The sequence below is a fragment of the Halichoerus grypus genome, chromosome 6, assembly GCF_964656455.1.
Source record: "Halichoerus grypus chromosome 6, mHalGry1.hap1.1, whole genome shotgun sequence".
NCBI lineage: Eukaryota > Metazoa > Chordata > Mammalia > Carnivora > Phocidae > Halichoerus > Halichoerus grypus.
The window spans coordinates 78,311,893-78,331,160 of record NC_135717.1 but is presented as its reverse complement, the minus strand read 5'-3'; the positions used below and the strand labels follow the sequence as shown (position 1 = coordinate 78,331,160).

The 19,268-nt window shown below is 42.7% G+C and overlaps 2 protein-coding genes across 6 annotated transcripts in view; one reads left to right on the top strand and one right to left on the bottom strand.

Moving 5' to 3' along the window:
- Positions 1-11,922, top strand: part of WNK1 (WNK lysine deficient protein kinase 1) — a 150,033-nt gene extending 138,111 nt beyond the window's left edge. For all 4 annotated transcript variants that reach the window (XM_078075456.1, XM_078075455.1, XM_078075458.1 and 1 more), the window contains 4 exons: positions 41-243; positions 1,626-1,820; positions 8,272-8,459; positions 8,906-11,922. In XM_078075456.1, the coding sequence (XP_077931582.1) occupies positions 41-243; positions 1,626-1,820; positions 8,272-8,459; positions 8,906-9,223 (904 nt within the window). In that variant the 3' untranslated portion in view covers positions 9,224-11,922. The remainder of the gene's footprint in view (positions 1-40; positions 244-1,625; positions 1,821-8,271; positions 8,460-8,905) is intronic.
- Positions 11,923-13,069: 1,147 nt separating this feature from the next.
- The window catches only part of RAD52 (RAD52 DNA repair protein), a 36,290-nt gene continuing 30,091 nt past the window's right edge, over positions 13,070-19,268 (bottom strand). For both annotated transcript variants that reach the window (XM_036092390.2, XM_078075459.1), the window contains 5 exons: positions 15,850-16,043; positions 15,550-15,692; positions 14,436-14,516; positions 13,852-14,067; positions 13,070-13,397 (listed from right to left, as the gene is read on the bottom strand). In XM_036092390.2, the coding sequence (XP_035948283.1) occupies positions 13,336-13,397; positions 13,852-14,067; positions 14,436-14,516; positions 15,550-15,692; positions 15,850-16,043 (696 nt within the window). In that variant the 3' untranslated portion in view covers positions 13,070-13,335. The remainder of the gene's footprint in view (positions 13,398-13,851; positions 14,068-14,435; positions 14,517-15,549; positions 15,693-15,849; positions 16,044-19,268) is intronic.

Here is a 19,268-nt window from a genome sequence, read left to right as displayed (position 1 = left end):
GTTATAATGTTTTTGAATTATGTTTGGTTATCTTTCATAGGCATCTTAAAGAAATTCAAGACTTGCAGAGTCGCCAGAAGCATGAAATTGAATCTTTGTATACCAAACTGGGAAAGGTTCCCCCCGCTGTCATTATTCCCCCAGCTGCCCCCCTTTCAGGGAGAAGAAGGCGACCCACTAAAAGCAAAGGCAGCAAATCCAGTCGCAGCAGTTCCTTGGGGAATAAAAGCCCCCAGCTTTCAGGTAAAAAGCCATGGACCAGGTCAGCCTTGGCTGTCCCAGCTTTTGTTTCTGTCTCCAACTCTATATGTAACCTATTGAACATTTGTTGTTTTTGTTAAATTTCAAAGGAGTTTGACTTTCCTAATATTCTTGCTTCCTTGACTTTTACACTCTCCCTGTTTATAGTATCTCTTTTTGTTGAGTCTATGAAAGTAGACTGGATGAGTACAGTGGCTTATTCCATTGTGATCCATATTACTATCTACTGGTAGCCATTTATGGTTGTCCTTAAAGATAGACAATTTAGCATTACCTGGTTACTCCTATAACTCACATTTCACCAAAATCACGGGCAAATGAAAGAAAATACACTGTTCTTTGTTCAGTAAAGTTTAGGTAGATTTTTCCTTTCAATGAATGAATTACTCATAATTGCCGCTAGGATGAATGTAAATTTCATATATGTCTTAGGTGGTAATTTTCTTGATTAAAGTTATTTCATTTATCTATATTGAAGTAAAGAACTTGCTAGTGGTTGTAATAAAAAAATAGTTAAATCACGATATCTTGTAACTATCTTGTAACAAACTACACAGTTTGTCTACCCTTCAGTGAAATTACGATGTTAACAGATAATTAGTTGAAAAGTGAAAAAGCCTGAAATAAGTTTGTACCTCTATTTGCTCTCCAGGTCTAACATAAATATGTTGGAAAGCAGTTGTAAACTTCTTAGTAGCTTTCCATTCTCCTGGAAGCTCTCAGAAACCCAAACCTCTTCTCTAGCACATTAGAACCAATTCAGTAGTGGAAATGTGATTATAAGGGATATCAGCTAATTTAGATTCTGATCCCAATTTTGACATACTTTTTGAGTGGCCTTCTATTCCACCAATTAGTAGGGAACAGACACGTTCGTCAATTTCAAGACAGATGACTAGGAAATAAAAGCCACCTGCCACAAATAATTTTAAATATGCATCACTCTGTAGTCACTTGTGTCGGTTTTGACAACACTTCTGTATTTGATCTGACACATGCTTGGAAAAAAGACTAAGCAGAGACTGCCCCCCACCAAACCTGTTGATGTCGTGCTCCAACTCAGTGTTTTATAATAGTGTTTAGGAAAGCGATCATGGAATTCTCTCATACCCACTGAATGTTCTCAGCTGAGAGTTATGAACCTTCTAGGTTATCTAAAGCTACCTATAGCCCTAGTGCCTGTTGATTCTCATGGCATTCCTCACTTCCCCTCCCGTGAGGGAGGCCTTTGTTCTTTCATTAGTTATAGCTTCTGACTTGTGATTAGTCACTTAGTGGGACACATTGGAGTAATGAGAATAGTGCCTCTTAAGGGCAAGGGGAAAGCTGTACATGTTTCCTCATGCTGCTTTATCTTTTGGCAGGTAACCTGTCTGGTCAGAGTGCCGCTTCAGTTTTGCACCCCCAGCAGACCCTCCACCCTCCTGGCAGCATCCCAGAGACTGGGCAGAATCAGCTGTTACAGCCCCTTAAGCCATCTCCCTCCAGTGACAACCTCTATTCAGCCTTTACCAGTGATGGTGCCATTTCAGTACCAAGCCTTTCTGCTCCAGGTCAAGGTAAGCAATCAAAGTAACCATTGTCTTCTAAAAACTGCAATATCTGTGGCAGAAGCCTGAAGAGTAACTGTTGTTAAGGTCAGTTGGAAAACCAGCTGACCAGAACGTAGCCTGTCTGTTGTACCCTTACAGATCTTGAGCTGGAAGGGGAAGTTGAGTAATGATTAGATTAGGTGAACTCATTGCTCTTATCAGATGAAATGGCTTTTTTCAAAGGATTACAGCAAAAAGTTGCATGTGTGAGTTATGTGAGGACTTCAACCAAATTAATGACTCATTTGGGATTTGGATCATACACTTTAATACTAGACTGAGATTTCCTGAACCAAAATCAAAGGAGTTTTAGCAGTTTCTGAACGCTAATGCATTTTCTTAGCCAGTGCAGACTTTTTAGACTTTTAAGTATGGGAGTAGCATACTAAGATAAATAGCCCTACAATTCCATTATTTATCTGTAATCTACTTCCTAAATATAGTTTTATTTACTAATGATCATTCGAAACTTTCCTGTTGAGGAGGGAGCTGCTAGCAATAGTAGAACGACAATTGGAAGGACTTAGGTATCTGGGTGAAAAAGAGTAGGAGAAGATATAGGTAACTCGCTTAGGGGCTTTTGCTACAACATCACAGAAATCAAAGATTAGATCATCTCTTCACAAGGTTAATATACTTGCTTGCTAGGAGTGCAGACCAGCTGGCATTATTCCCAGGGAGGAGCTTCAGCATTTGACAGAGGGAGGGAATTGAGACCTGATATTTCCTGTCCTAGATATCTGGCCTTTCCCTGGAAGCTTGTTCTTCTGTGTGCCGTCTTAGCGCATTTCACCACTCCAGCCTCGAGTTTCTAACATCTTGTAGTTGTGTTCTGTCTCTTCTCTCCCTGTTCTTCCCTGTTTTCCCCCCTCTCACAGGCTGTGCGAAGTTTAACTGTGCATCTGAGCAGGTGACATTCAAACCTGGTGGCAGGAGGACCCGATTTCTGAGTACGCCCTGCTTGGCTCTTTGTGTGTAACACCTTTACTCCTTCCTCGTCCTTGTTTTCTGCTGCTTGGATCTGATGTTTCATGCAGTCCATTTTCATTTGTCTCTTTGTATATCATCTACTCGGTGGCTTGGCTGAATTACTATTACCCTCAGAAGTTTGGGTCTCTATGTTAATTATGATAAAAAATACAGAGATAATAATAGGTTTCTATAAGCTTAAAAAAAAACTTTCTGGTAGAAGTGCTTCTTCATAGATCCGTGACAGAGTAGAAAAGGTGGTAATGCTGTAGAGACTGCTGGGTCATTTAGAATAAATGAAGACTGAAGTCCATAGTCACATCTGCCCCTTGCTCTGGCATTAGAAGTGACAGAGAACATCTTGACCACTGATATACTTAGATCCTGGCAGTAAGGGAGAATTCACCCTATTTTTTTATTCTTTTTCCGAGTAGGTTGAAATCTTTTTTTCTTTTCAATTAAGCCTAACCATCTCTCAGTTCAAATGATGCTAGAATCTGTTCATTGGATCCTTTCACTCCCCCACCCCCACCCCCACCCTCTAACTCCATAAAATTGGTAGTTCAAAAAGGGTTTCCGTATAGTTACTCTGATTAAGCATTTATTCTTTTAAGGACCAAAGCCCAGCACCTGCCAATGAAAATGGTCTTTTTAACATGATTGCTAGGATTTCCTAGCTCTCTTCTTTTTTTTTTTTTTTTTAAAGATTTTATTTTTATTTTACAGAGAGAGAGACAGCCAGAGAGGGAACACAAGCAGGGGGAGCAGGAGAGGGAGAAGCAGGCTTCCCGCAGAGCAGGGAGCCTGATGTGTGGGGCTCGATCCCAGGACCCTGGGATCATGACTTGAGCTGAAGGCAGACGCTTAACGACTGAGCCACCCAGGCGCCCCTCCTAGCTCTCTTCTTAAAAGCAAGGTACAATAGCAAATCACCCAACTTTCTCAGCCTGTCCTCGCCAAAGGTAAAATGAAGATGATGCCTGTCTCCTAGGGCTGTTGTACAGATCAAATGAGATCATGTGCACAAACACAGGCAGCACTTGGGAAGCACACGTCATTTCCTTCTAAATCAGCCAGTGCCTACCTGGCACATAGTAGGTAGTCAATAAATGTATATTGAAATAAAAATTTAAAAAGCAAAAACAAGGCTCAGATAGAAAACCTTTGTTACAGTTTGTTTAAAGATCTTCTCTGTTGAGGCCTCAAACTTCTGATGTGGTTATTGAAGTGCTTTTTAAATGCATGTGCAAAAAGGTCATCACTGTTTCTGAGTGTGGTCCAGAGGTCCTTGGGCCTCACGTATCACCAGTCCAAGACTACTGAACAAAAGACGTGGAAGGTGTTATCCAATTTGGTAGCTTTCCAAAGCATGTATGGTTTTTGGGTACTCAGATCGATAACTTTTCTGGTTAGACCAGGCTGGACCAGGCATGTTTGCACCTTGACGCTTAAATAAGCATTTAATTTCTTTGTCCAGCTGGCAAGATGAAAAGACATTTAATAGTAAGAGGCAAGTGTTGTAAAGTAGGATGTAACATGTCAGGCCTATATTATACAGCCTGAGATGTCTAAGAGGGAAGAAAGAGAACCAAGGCTTTTTTGGGAAACATAATGTGAGAGATACACTTCAGATTAATTAATTAATTAAATTCTCACACACTCTTAAAGGTAGGTGGTGGCACACTTGTAACATCAAATGAAAGTGGTTAGAAATATTAAATCTTATCACTTCCTTTTGGGTCTAAAAAGAAAGGCCCTACATCTGTTGAAGGCACTTGAGTATATATCATATAAGCCTTGGTGAACAAATTGCAAGAGGCAGATTTAAAGCAAATACGGAAGGGAAAACAGGTACTTAACAGACGTGGGGTCTTTCTAGTTTTGGATGCGTTATTCTGTGCTCTCAAAATAGATTATGGTTTGGAAGCACGGCTTGGCTTAATGCTTTATTTATGTTCAAAAGTTGCTCGTTTTCCACATACTTTTAAAGACTTCTGGAGGGGAAGGGGTTAGTGTGTATGTCTAGGATTTGGAAATATATTAGCCAATTTAAATTGACTCAAAACTGTAACAGTGGTACTGTCAGTCTACTGGGGTAGAATTGCTAATGCATTTAATCGAGTGCTTTTTAACAACCCAGCAGGAGAAACAGAAAGTGGGACAGGGTCAGTGGAAAGACTGCTTGAGTATTTGAAATTCAAGCAGTAAGACCTGAGAGACTGGAGTTCCTCCCCCATCCCAGAACCTTAGTGCAGAGCATTATTCTTAGATACAAAGATTGGGTGTGGAAGCTCCGCTATCAGCCAGGTACCTCCATCCATCAGACACCCATGTTAAGGCTAAGTAAGATACGTCCCATAGAACTTTACCTATAGCAGGGGCTCCCGGGTCCCACCAGTCTGTCTCTCTTTCTGCTTTCTCTTGCTGGGACTTTGTGTGCTGTTTGGAGATTCTAAGTATTTTACACTGATGTTTCTTTATCTTTAACACATTGCTCTCTCTTTGTGCTTCAGGGAAGATGGTGAAAAAAGTCTGTCCTTGCAACCAGCTCTGTAGTAATTATCTTTTCTTTCTCTTACTTTTGGTCCTTGATTGCAAAGCCGGTTATCCATGAGTTCTTGGAACCCTGAAGCTTCACAACGTCCTCATTCCCAATTTTCATCTGTCTAGTTCACCCTTTTCTAAGGTTTTTTAACATGCTTAATTGCTGACCACTGGCGGATTAAGAAATCACCTCATAGTCTGCTCTCATGTGATGACCCCCTGTGAGCTGGCTTTGTGACAATTATGGATTGATAATGCCCATAATATATAGAGAGATCAGGGATGCCTGGCTCTTTTGGGAAAGAGAGTCCTTTAGTCAGGAGATAATGTGCCAGCCGCTGTTCCGCCCACTGGGAAATCGGCACTGATCCAAACATAGAAAAGTCCATAGCCACCCATCATAGTGGGAGACATCTGCTGGATTGGTGAAGAGAGAAGCACTACTTTATAGGGTTGGCCTCTTAGACTGGTGGCTTCTCATTAAAGTGCAGACTGTTCAACTACCCAACCGGCCACCTAGAGGATCAGTCAGAAAACTGACTAGTATTTGGGATACTAGGCAATGAGCTGTGACTCAGAGTAAGTTATTGTTACTAGGATCTGGTGGTGTGGTGTGTGGGAAATGTATTATGGCAGGAGAAAATTTAAAAATGGATTTTGGGTGGTAAAACATACACTGCTTCTTAGAGCTTTGCAGCAGAACTGAGAACGGTTTCAAGGTTACTCAGTATATTCTCTGGAAGGCAAGTAGCATTCTCAGAAATATCTGCATTACAGGTAGTGTTCTTAAACCATTTACTACTAAGATGGACTAAATGCACTATCCATTCTCCTAGCTTTCATAGTCAAGTCAGCTTTTGCCAGGCGTTAATTTCTGGCCAGAGTGGGATGTGTTTATTTCCTTTAATGGGAAAGCCTGTTTTCAGAAGCCAGAATGAGAAGGGTAACTGTATGGTTGACCCCTCCCCCCATCATGGTGTATAAACCCCACTTCAGAATCCAGTAGTGTGTAAGACAGATTAAAATGAAAAATTAAATTTGGTTATAAAGGAGCCTCACGGCATCAGAGGCGACTAGAGAGGTGTGACTCCGAGCATGAGCTCTTTGTGAATAAGCAGTGTTCACCTCTACGGAGCTTCTAGTATTTGGCTTTTAATAGTTCTGCTCACTTGTGATTGTTTCTGGTTTTCATTTTGATTGTCTCACTCATCATCAAGCTCACCAAGCAGTTATTATTCAAACAGGAAAATAGTCCTCATGCATGTGATATGCTTGCTTTCTAGATTTTATCACTATCACGACTGCCACCCTCATTGCTTGTGCTTCCCCACCACTGTCTGTCTTGCTTTTCAAGGCAGGCTGTTCCTGTGCTTTTTCCTTTTCCACTTGGGTTTCCTGTACCGTAGGGGAACTTACTCTTCCCTTTACGCTGTATGTGCAGTAGCTATCCCCTTGTGGCTCCAGTGGGCACTAAGAAGTGAGCTAATACACACACTGCAGTAGATCCATGTCTTGCCTTGGTGGTAAGAAGCATGTGACCTTCCTCACTCTGCAGCTTCACCTCAGAATTAGCTATTACTCTAATACAAACATGCTTGTGTGTGCCATTCCCAGGCAGTGGGGTTTAAACTTGACTTGAGAACAGCAATGGATTATCAAGGGCTTGTAAAAGTTGCTTTGGGCATGCTGCTGTGCTCTGGTGCTGCTTGGACCTGGAAAGCAGGAATATGTATGCATTTTTTTTTAGCCCCCAGCATTACTTGGATATCTGAAGGCCTAGTGGCTCACAACTTACCTTAGTAGCTTTTATTTATTCTGCAGCAAATGTGAGATCTGGTAAGAAAGTGGGGGGTGAGGGAAGAAAAACAAGATCATGACTTTTCTTTCCCTCTTCCCTAAAACTTGCCTCTTCGAATAATCTTCAGTGTGCCCTCCAGCAGAGCCGAAATCAGGCAGGACACAGACCCCTTCTTCCTTTCTCATCAAACCATAGAAATAGAATTCCTTCATCATAACCTCAAAGCTTCCTCCTTCCCTTTGCACTCCTACCTCAGCTGAATGTTCCTGTTGCTTCCACGTGCGAGTGCTTGCTCTTCTGGGAAGGAAGGGGAGGGGTGAGAATTCACGAACCAATTGAAACTGAGGTCATCTTCAGGAAAACCATGTCTTCCTGGAGTTGAATGATTCAGGCACACCACAGAGAAACTTCCTCAGGAGTAATCTTGGTTCTTAACTCATAGGCAATTGGGAGAGGTCAAAGCCTTCATTCCTCCCGAGTTTATGTTTATGAATTTGTGTGTATGAGTCCAGGTGAAAAAGGTTTTTGAACAGAGCATGCTATCTCCTCTCGCCTCTTTCTGTTAAAGAATGGCTGAAGACTGTGGCATAGCATCCACATGGTTTGGGAACCCCATCTTTTCCTGGGCCAAGCAATCTACCTTTGCATTCCTTTAACTCCTGCTTTTAACCCTGCCTCAGGGCTCAAGAAATCCTCTTCTTTTGCCCTGCATTCTGCAGCATTCTAGAGCCTCATTGACCTTAGCGCACCTCCCTCATCAGTGTGGTGCTGGGAATAGGGTACTAAAAGTAAGTTTCAGTACTCTAAGATACCGTGTGAATGGGCTGAAAGAGGGCCCTGCCCATTTGTGCCTACTATCATCCGGAGTTATTTAGCCTCATCCGCCACAACTCCTGAAGAGAGTCTGTTTTCATTACCCTGTTATGTTATGCCAGAACATGTGGCTAAACAAACCCTTGGACCCTTCCCCTCTCGCATGCCTTCCCAGCTTATCCTCTCCTCATTCAGTGGCTTGCCATTCATCATCCTGTGAAGTTTTCCCTCTTCCTGACGTTCTAACCCAAGCTTCTTATAATGGTTGTATTCTGATGCTTCCTCTAATTCTAGGGACCAGTAGCACAAACACCGTTGGGGGAGCAGTGAACAGCCAAGCCGCCCAAGCTCAGCCTCCTGCCATGACGTCCAGCAGGAAGGGCACGTTCACAGATGACCTGCACAAGCTGGTAGACAATTGGGCCCGAGATGCCATGAATCTTTCCAGCAGGAGAGGAAGCAAAGGACACATGAATTATGAGGCAAGTCTTCCCTTTTTGTCATTTTCCTAATCTAGCAGAGTATCGCTGAGCACACATCTGAAGCAGAGGTGGTATCAACTACCTAGCTAGTGCTTAGCCTTTCATGCTGTAGCCTTCTGTAGCAGCTCATAAATTTTAACACCCAGTTACCCTTTTGTCTTTGAATCCCTAGCTCCCTGTTTGTCAACTCAGTTTTTTCTCCCCTTTTCTCTTAACGCCCTGAATTGCATACACGTATATACACATGTACGTGACTCTGCCCACTTCCAAGCACACCCTTACTTGGCAAGTGTAAAGAGCCAATAATTATGAAAGGTTTGGTTTTGGTTTTACTACACCCTGTAAGGCTCGAACAGCCCCAGTTCTAGAATTAGATTTCAGTACCACCCATTTCACCTCTGGGTTATACCCACACCAAACTTGACATGTAGTTGTTTTGTTTTCAGGGCCCTGGAATGGCAAGGAAGTTCTCTGCACCTGGTCAGCTGTGCATCTCCATGACCTCAAATCTGGGTGGTTCTGCCCCCATCTCTGCAGCATCAGCTACCTCTCTAGGTCATTTCACCAAGTCTATGTGCCCCCCACAGCAGTACGGTTTTCCAGCTCCCGCCTTTGGCACTCAGTGGAGTGGGACAGGTGGCCCAGCACCACAGCCGCTTGGCCAGTTCCAGCCTGTGGGAACTGCCTCCTTACAGAATTTCAACATCAGCAATTTGCAGAAATCCATCAGCAACCCCCCAGGTTCCAACCTGCGGACCACTTAGACCTAGAGACATTAACTTGAGTAGATTTGGGGGCAGGAGATGGAATGCTGAAGGGGGGGTGGGGGGAACGGGAAAGTAGCCTATATACTAACTACTAGTGCTGCATTTAACTGGTTATTTCTTGCCAGAAAGGAATGTTTTTAATACCGCTTAGAGCCCTCAGAATTGAGAATCTCCCTCCCCCTTCACCATTTATTGGAGTGGAACGAGAAGGAAAGAGCAGCTTTCTTGTGATGGGGCGGCTTCAAACCATGCTTTCCTGTTTCTCTACACCCAATAGTGAGGGCTAGAAAAGAGAATCATTTATCGAAAGCTACGAGAGAGCTCAGTGGAAAACCAAACCCCATCTGTATTTCAAATGGGTGGAGCTCTTAATTTTGGTACCCACCCCAAATCCCTTATTCCCTCAAGAATCTAAACCACAAGACAAAAAAAAACACAAAAAAACAAAACAAAAAAACTTTTGGGCTCTCTCCTACCCTGTTCCCCCCTCCCTTTTTTTTTTCTTTGTTTCTTTTTTCTTTTTTTTTTTGCTTTAGAACCCAGTGAAAAACACCAGGGGACTGAGGTTTCAACCCTTTCTTATGATAGGTCATTAGTGCTTTAAGCAAATGATATTAGCAGCTTTGACTGCAGCATTAGCAATTAGGAAAAAAAAAAATTAAGTCCCCTGCGGACATGTAACTTTGCCATCAGTTTTGATGTGGAAACACTGTGATATATAAATGTTGTTGGACAACAGTAGTTTTAAGAGTAAAATATGAAAGGTTTAAAAAGTTGAAAAAAAAAAAGCAAGCTCTGTCCTTTACTTATTGAGACACTTTAGCTTTTTCCTTTGTATTTCCATTGTAGTAGATAAATAAATGTGAATGTAAGATTGTATAAATTACTGTACTTGAATACTTCTGTTCTCCCAGTATTGCTTGCTGGATATTTTAGTGCCTTGGACTTCTACTGCTTCTGCCATTAGCACCAACTTCTCATCAGACCCCAGATCAGCAGAGGGCGTATGGAAGGATATTAGGTCCATGTGACCCCAGCAGAGGATTATGCCAAAGGGAAACTGAGTTGTGTTGTTTTTTTTTTTTAAGTCATTCAATTTTGTCTAGAGCAGGTGTAAGATGAGCAGGGTGAGAAGTTAAGTTGACATCAGTGGTTGAAAGCAGAAAGTTCTGTTTCAAGAACAGTAAGGAGGGGTGTGGTAACAAAATTGAGCAATTTAAAAGCTTAAAGGTGGTGTGTGATAAATGAAAGAAAAAGAAAGACTAAGAACGGGAGAACAGACTTGTCAGGAAGATGTGTGCTGCCTGGCCCACAGGGTGCCGTGAGCCTTACTTAAGCCAGGCTTGACAGACAAGACCTAGTGGAAATGGCTGAATATAAAGGGAAGGGGGTGGGGGCTAGTTTTTAAGTTGGGAAACGTTGATAGTGAAAAGTTACAGATGGAGAAAGATGCTCTAAGAAAAACTTTGGATTGCTTTCCTCTTGTTGCAAATGTATCATGCATTTCTCAGCTTGGGGTACTGTATTTTGTGGAAAGTGGACCCACATCTGAATTAAGCATTGTAAGAAAGAGTGGCTTATTCCTACTCGTTTCCTATGTGATGTCCAAATGGTTGCAGGATCATAAATCTGTTGTGCCACCTCTATTTCTAGAATTGCAGCTGATATTCTCACATTCTCCTATAAACAAATACTCCCCTTAAGTAATAACTGCAACCAATCAGTATTATATAGTGCTATGCCTAGTTGTAATGGGCAGTTCTATTATTTTCAGAGCTTTCAGGAAATACTCTCCTAATTGGCTATGTTTGGGATCTCTATTATCTCCGAAGATGGGGAAAGAAGCTAGGACTCCTAATTTTTTGGGTGCTTCTTCTCTTGACTCTTGAGTTGGGAAATTGACACATTTCCAATCTCTTACCCACCTCAACAGCACATCCCAGGAATCACCACAATAGGGGGAGGCTGGTTGGCTGTCCTATCCTGTTGTTCCTTCATGGGCCCTGTTTTCTTCAGTAAGTTAGCCTAGGTCCCAAAGATGCAAGTGAAAGCTGAAGGTTTAGGAAAGTAGAAATGAAAAGGACAGGGGTTCCAAGCCCTGCTTCAAAGTTGTTTACTTATTTATTCTCTGCTTAAGATTCTTGGGGAGATAGTAAGAGTAAGGATAGAACAACGAAGGTGCCAAGTAAATGAGAAACAGACCACCTAAGATGAATGAAACCATACTTTCTACTAGAGGAATGAGGGAAACAAATGCAGCACATAATTTTTTGTTACTTTGGTTTAATTTTGAGATCACTTACACACAAAAAGTAAGAACTGGTTTTATTTACTGTTGATTTTTTTTTTCCCCTCCTGTGGATGAAGTAACTGAAGCCTAGAGGAATGAACTAGTGCTACTGAACTGTTTAAATTATTTTTGTGTTAATAGTACACTTTGAGTATCTTTTTCCACATTACAAAAATCTTTCTGAATTATAAATGTTTTCCTTACATTATTTAACAATGTACACTGTTTAAAAAAGCAAATAAACTGAATTCAAACCTTGGGGGTTTCTCAGCAGCCGTTAATTGTACATTTTGCACTAACTCTGGGTGTTGCGCTTCTTGTAAGATTGCGCTTTGTGCTTCAGTTTGTTACCTTTGTAGACTTATTTAATGAAACCATTCAAATAAACCAAACTTGCTTTTGTTGAGCTGTGGGGTTTCATTTCCATCAAATTCCTTTTTCATGATCTCATTAGCTCAGTTTTCAGTTGTGTGCAATTTATAACTGGATTCCTGACTCCGGGAACTTTTTTAAAGCAGCAGTTCTGAACTAAACTAAGATTATGCTTCAGACAAGGGAGAGATTTTTTTTTCTGGAAAAAAAATGGTAAGGATATCAAAACCAAAAGATGAACATATGACCAAATCCATGTAATGAGAGGTGAGATAAAGGGGAAATCAGGGTAAGCTAGAGCCTCTTCATCTTCCATAGGAATAGAAATGTCTGGCTGCCTTCCTGTACTTTAAGAGTTCCTTGCCTTCGGTTCATAGCTTCCCACAAATGGATCTGTGATCTAAAAATTAATAAAAGCCACAGCTTGAAGATGAGATAAAAGGCACAGCCCAAGATGCATCTTAAAAAGAACCTGCAAACTCATTATGGGGGGGCGCGGATTATGAAACATTTGAAACTATGAAAAAAACCCATTTATGTTAAGATGGGTTATATCTCACATCTGAAATGGAGAAATACACCCACTTTTATTTTTTTTTTTTTTTTTAAGATTTTATTTATTTATTTGAGAGAGAGAGAATGAGAGACAGAGAGCATGAGAGGGAGGAGGGTCAGAGGGAGAAGCAGACTTCCTGCCGAGCAGGGAGCCCGATGCGGGACTCGATCCCGGGACTCCAGGATCATGACCTGAGCCGAAGGCAGTCGCTTAACCAACTGAGCCACCCAGGCGCCCTATTTTTTGTTACAAAGGAAAATTTATTTTGCTTTCTTAAAATGCCTTTTCTTCGGTCTTAGATCATTTCCTTGATTAGGTAAAAAACTGCAGGATAGTGACACCATAAACCTATAAACGAGAGATTATCATAGATGAAGATCACAGCCTGTATTGATGCAAGGTAGTTAAAAAACACTAGCTTTTGTTCTCGGAAGGATACACAATATGGTGTGGACAACATTAAACACCGAGCGCCAAGGTGAAAGGCAGGTATTACAATAATTTCACATAGGCAGCTGTAAAAGTTGGTGCTTAGTAATATTGCTTGAAGGCAGGTAGGCACTGGGGATTCCTAAAATTTCTATACATGCTAACATAGTAGCTTAGGAATAAATAGTGAACAACCTCAAGAGACAAAGAAAAGGTATTTAATCTCAGAGCCTCCCCGCTGCAGTGTATGACAAGCTTTTTTAAAGCGCTTGTTTTCTGACTGCTCAGCTTTACCTGCAGAAGGCTCCAATAGTCAAATCCTCTGGTAAAGTTCAGAACGAAGCAAGGTAAATCCTTGGAAATAAAGCTCATTCCCTGGGAATGATGAACAGTTTTATGACCTAAAAGTAGTTTTCGGAAGTCCCTTTGTGACAAAGTCCAAGGATGTGACCTGAGCCTCCATTAGGATGGATCCAATTTCCTTTTCTTCAAGTCCTGGTTCTTGCCATAGATACCACAGTTTCCTATGGGAGAAAAAAATAATTTAAATGTGGCTGCTGTGATTTTTCAAATAAGGAATAAACTGACAGCTAATAATTTCTGAACTGTGTTTGTTAACAATCCTAACTTAAACTAAAAAGCCAAGAATGAAAATTGTTATGAGGGCAGATCCTTCTGTTAACGCTAGATCCAGTTGCAATAACCAAACACGATGGGCCTGATTTAATAAGGAAAAGCTCTTCGTTCATTTTGTGGTTAAGCTTCCTACTACTATAAAGGGTTACTAGGGGTTACACCTCTAGTCAGGACCTCAAAGGAAAAGCTGTGGCTCATAAACCAGTTGTCGTTTTCTTGGACCGCTGTTCCTCTGGCATGATAGCACCCGACTTCTTCAAATGCAATGTCATGCTTCCTTTAAAATGCAGAGAATTAAACCCAAGTTCTCCTTTCAATTTTTGTTCCTAAACACTTCGCTACCTGTTACATCTTGGTTGCTGTTGTGAGTTTGGAGGTGCGAGAGTCCAGATTTTGCTTGTGGATTCTGGTGGCAGAGGTTCTGTGGGGTCCTGTCCCAGGTCACCATCTGGTTCTTCAGGACTGATGTAGCAGAGGTCTGGAGCAGTTCTGGTTTAGACAAGGGCTTGACATCACTGTCGCTTGCATCTGGATCCATATCCCACATTCCAAGACTGTCTGCGAGGACCGAGATCATGAGAAAATGCAGCATCAACCAGTGTTCCCACATAAAGCACTGGGGAAAACTGGTCATGAGAAATTCCATGTCATGCGTGGCCTACGACAGCTCCTGGGATTTCTCTTGCCCCTACCCCTAAATGTACCGTGAAGCTTCTCTTAGGACAATAGAGGAGTTGAGTGTGTGCTCTCAGAACTGCCATCAGTCCATTAGGGGTCCTCTTTTTTCCCAAAACTTCACGGGGCTATCCAACAGATAAAAATGAGAGGTTTTATGCCTCTTTTAAAATGTGTTAGTGACTACCAAAAGCGCATGTCCTAGGTACTTACTGATCAATGCTTAGGTCCTGCCCGGAGCTCTTACTGACCTGTAAGGAAGTCCTCTGTGAGTGGTTCGGAAACGGCAGTTACAGGAGTGCTGTGCTTGCGAGGAGCTGCTGACACTGCTGCTGGAGTTCAGAGAGCGACAGCGAGAGCGAGCAAGAGCGAGAGGAAGGACAAAACCACAGTCACGTAACTGTTGGAGCGAGCACCTCAGAAGTGCAAAGCTGCCTAGAGTTCCACCGGTTCCTCGCACAGCCAGTAGGAGATTCAAGATTCCTGATCCCCGTCCCTACCTACAGATCTACAAGAAGCTAAAAAGACTTTTTTTCTTCTCACCAAATTGCGGGGGGGGGGGAGGGGGGGGGAGTTCATTTCTCCTTAAGCAGCAAAAATAGAGGGGTTATTAGAAGCTATCTGGTCCACTTTTTACTTTTTAAAGCTATAAGCTTTGTTCGAAAAAATCTTAAGCAGAAATTCAAAATGTAAAACCAATATAAACCACGGCTCCGGCTGTGGGATCCGGGGTGGGGGGCGGCCTCCCCGCCAGGAGCTTCTGCAATGGTTTGGAAGCTCAAGATCCAGAATAATAGTTACTATTAAGAACATCCCCAACACAGTAAGCTTTTTCCCCCGCTACATTAAGCCTGTCAGTGCTGAGCGGAATATTAATGAACTAAACACGAAGAAAGTCCTCTGAATCTTTCTTAGGGAGAAGCTGGGCAAAAATCCAGCTGGTCTGGGATAAGCCCTTTCTTTGTTTCTACTCTCTGGGAAAGACTAAAAAAAAAAAAAAAATTCTGCTACTACCACTAGGCCTGGATCAAGTAAACTGAAGTTCATGCATGAAGCACGGCCCAAAGCCCCCATTATCGTCAAACAATTCTGCCTTCTATTCACGGACTACTCAGAAAAGCTTTCTAGCAAACGCGGCCAAAGTACCTGAAAGGAAAAAAACCGTTCTCTACCCTGAAATTTCTAGTTCTAGATTATGTCAAGGGCCATTTCCTTCCCTAAAAAAAGGAGTGTCTTTAAAAATGGGGAAATGCAGGGCAGGACCTCATGATCGCAGCTTAGCCTCCTCTACCCGGCGTGGAACCTGAGAGAAGGCCTAGGAGGGCTGGTCGGGAGCGAAGCGCGGCTCCCGGCCTCCTCACGCACCCGGAGTCTTCGGCTCAGCCGCCGGAGCGCACAGCTGAACCTGCCGCTGCTCCTCCATCTGCTGCCGGAACTGCCGCTGCAACTGTTTCTGGCGCAGCTTCCGTTCGTACGTGGCATCGCTCGCGGTGGCAGGCGGCCGCAGGCTGCATCCCAAGAGAACAAGGGGGGCGGGGGGTGAGTCCCGAGCGAGCGCAGGGAGCAGCGGGCCCGGCCGGGGGGCACACAAGCCACCGCGCTGGCTCAGCCCGTGAAAATGGAGGAGGGGGGGACGGGAGGACGGGGAGGGAACCAGGGCCGCACCGGCAGCTGCTGGCCTTCTCCTGCACCACAGTGGGCGGATCATCCGAGCGGCTCGGTCTGCAAGGCGAGGTCACCTCCGGTGGTTCGGGGGGTCCCGGAGCCACATTCTGCCGGCAGCTGCTGTATCTTGCTTGTTCCACAGATGGTTCAAAATCTTGTCTCTTTGCTCTCGTTAGATCCACTTCAAGAGGCAACTAAAAAGGGAAGAAAGGGGCTAAATACCTTCTTCCAACTACACTTGCCCTCCTTTGTCCCCGCCTTAACGATCTAGGTTCCTGGAAAATGGCATCTGACAGTCCTCCATCCATCTTTCCCTCTAGGTCCTGAGAAGCTGAGACAACGGATCCACATTTCACCTTGTATTTTTTTTTTTTTTTTGAAGATTTTATTTATTTATTTGACAGAGAGAGACACGGCGAGAGAGGGAACACAAGCAGGAGGAATGGGAGAGGGAGAAGCAGGCTTCCCGCAGAGCAGGGAGCCCGATGTGGGGCTCGATCCCAGGACCCTGAGATCATGACCTGAGCCGAAGGCAGATGCTTAACCAACTGAGCCACCCAGGTGCCCTCACCTTGTATTTTTAATTACAGGAGGAGAAGTAAAACAATTTCGTGTTCTACTTTATACCATTCTGTATTAATCACGTTTTGATAAAAAGGAATCTTACTTTATGATTCAGGGCAAATGGTCTGTAAACCCTAATTTGAATCTCTCCTTGTCAGCCGGATCTGTCTGATGCTACTTTTTCTCTCTTTTTCATGGAAATGATCACACGGACTCTTTGTGGAGGCCTACCCTTTCTCTGCCCTTTCTCCCAGGATTTCCCCCGAAATACAACACTCATCACTGAAGAAGCCTTGGGTTGCTGTGGCACAACTAAGTGTCCTTGCAATGACAGGAAGAGGAAAACTTGCAAAGCACAGGTGTAGGCTGCTAGCCAAGGCCGCTGGAAATCTCCCAGTTTGGGGTCGTTCCTGCATCTCACCAAATGTGAGAACTAACGATACTTCATGGCATTTGGCACAATGTTTTACTTCCAGGCCCTAAGCACTACAGAAACCCAAAGCTTTTCACTTGGAGAACTTCTCTCTCAATTCATATCGACAGAATAATTGAATAGGAGAAATTGAGACAACTACCATTTTGATAAAGATAACCTGAAAATGAAAATTGTATTACGAAATTTCTTATCTACATTGGAAAGTAAATAAGTAGGTTAAAAATAACTGAGCTTGGGGCACCTGGCTGGCTTACTCGGTAGGGCCTGCAACTCTTGACCTTGGGGTCGTGAGTTCAAGCCCCCATGTTGGGGGAAGAGATTACTTAGAAAATAATAATAATATATTTTTTATTTGAAATAAAAATAAAATAACTGAGCTTATGCTACAAGGATGAACACTGAGGACATTATGCTAAGTGAAGTTAGGGCAGTCACAAAAGGGCAAATATGTATGGTTCCATTTATATGAGGTATGTACTTAAGAGTCAAAAAGCAAGACAGAAAGAAGAATGGCAGTTGCCAGGAGCTGTAGGGAAGAGGAAGCAGGGAACTGTTGTTATAGTTTCAGTTTTAAAAGAAAAGAGTTATAGAGATGGATGGTGCTGATGGTTGTACAACATAACAAAGGTATTTAATACCACTATCTGTTCACCTAAAATAGTTAAGATGGTAAATTTCAGGTTTTTGTTGTTGTTATTTTGTTGCTTTTGTTAAAGATTTTATTTATCTATCTATCTATCTATCTATCTATTTGGCAGAGAGAGAGAGCACAAGCAGGGGGAGCAGCAGGCAGACAGAGAAGCAGGCTCCCCACTGAGCAGGGAGCCCGATGTGGGGCTCGATCCCGGGACCCTGGGATCATGACCTGAGCCGAAGGCAGATGCTTAACGACTGAGCCACCCAGGCACCTCAAGATGGTAAATTTTGTTCTGTATAAATTACTGCAAGTACAAAAAATGGGGAAAAAGTGAGCTGTGAAAAAAGCTTAAAAGACGCACAATGCTGAGTGCTGTCAAGGATATGGAACAGCTGAAATTGTACACTGCTGTGCAGAAGTGTGAAGTTGTACAACCACACTGGAAAACTGGAAGAATCTGTTAAAATGAAACATGCCTATCCTCTAACCTGACCCAGTAATTCCCAAGATAAATGGGTGTGTATGTGCACCAAAAGACGTGTACAAGAATGCTAACAGCAGCCCGATTCAAAACAACAAAGAACTACCAAAAAACTCCACTGTCTATTATAAAGTCAGAATGGAAAAATGAGTTGTGCTATGCTCATGCAATAGAAAAGTATACAATGAAAATGCTACATGCAACATGAATTAATCTCGCAAACATGTCGAATGAATGCCAGACACAAAACAGTCCATATGTTTGGTTCCCAAAAGTACAAAAAGTCCAAACTAATCTATGTTGCTAAAAGTGGTTTCCCTTAGTAGTGATGAGAAGGGGAGTCCTTGGCAGTGACATCAAGGGACAGTATTGAGACTTCTGGGACACTGGTAATGTTTTATCTTGATTTTGATGCTGGTTAAGTGAATGTGTTCATCACACTGAACATTTATGATTAGTGTACTTTTCTACATGTTTATATGTACACTTTAATACTTCAGTGAATTTTTATAAAGAACAATTTCATTTATATAAAGTTCAGAAACAAGAAAAAAAATCTACAAGGCTGGGGCACCTGGCTGGCTCAGTCGTTAGAGCATCCAACTCTTGATCTCGGGGTTGCAAGTTCGAGCCCCACGTTGGGTGTAGAGATTACTTTTTAAAAAAAGAAAGAAAGGGGCGCCTGGGTGGCTCAGTCAGTTAAGCGTCTGCCTTCGACTCAGGTCATGATCCCAGGGTCCTGGGATCGAGCCCCGCATCGGGCTCCCTGCTCTGCGGGAAGCCTGCTTCTCCCTCTCCCACTCCCCCTGCTTGTGTTCTCTCTCTCGCTGTATCTCTCTCTGTCAAATAAATTAAAAAAAAAAAAAACTTTAAAAAAGAAAAAAAAAACCTATGAGGCTGAAAGTCAGAATAGAGAAGTCAGGACAATAGTAACTTTTCAAAAGAGAAGTCAAGGTAGTGAATGGGAGGGGGCAAACGGTACCCTGGGGTGCTGGTAAGGTTTTAGTTTCTTATCTGGGAGATAAGTAACTCTGTTCACTTCTAAAAATTCATCAGGCTGTGCCATTACAAATTACATAGTTTTCTGTGTATATGTCACACTTCATTTTTAAAAATCTTTAAAAAAAAAAAAAAATAAAAGAGTAAAAAAGAAAAGGAAAAGGATGTTATCAGAATGGTAGACTCGGAAGCTCCAGGCGCCCCCTCCTCCTAGAGACACTGGGTTAACAATATACAAACTAAAATACCTTTGTGAGAACTCCAGTGACCAGCTAAGAAGCTACAGGCCTCAGGCCAGCATA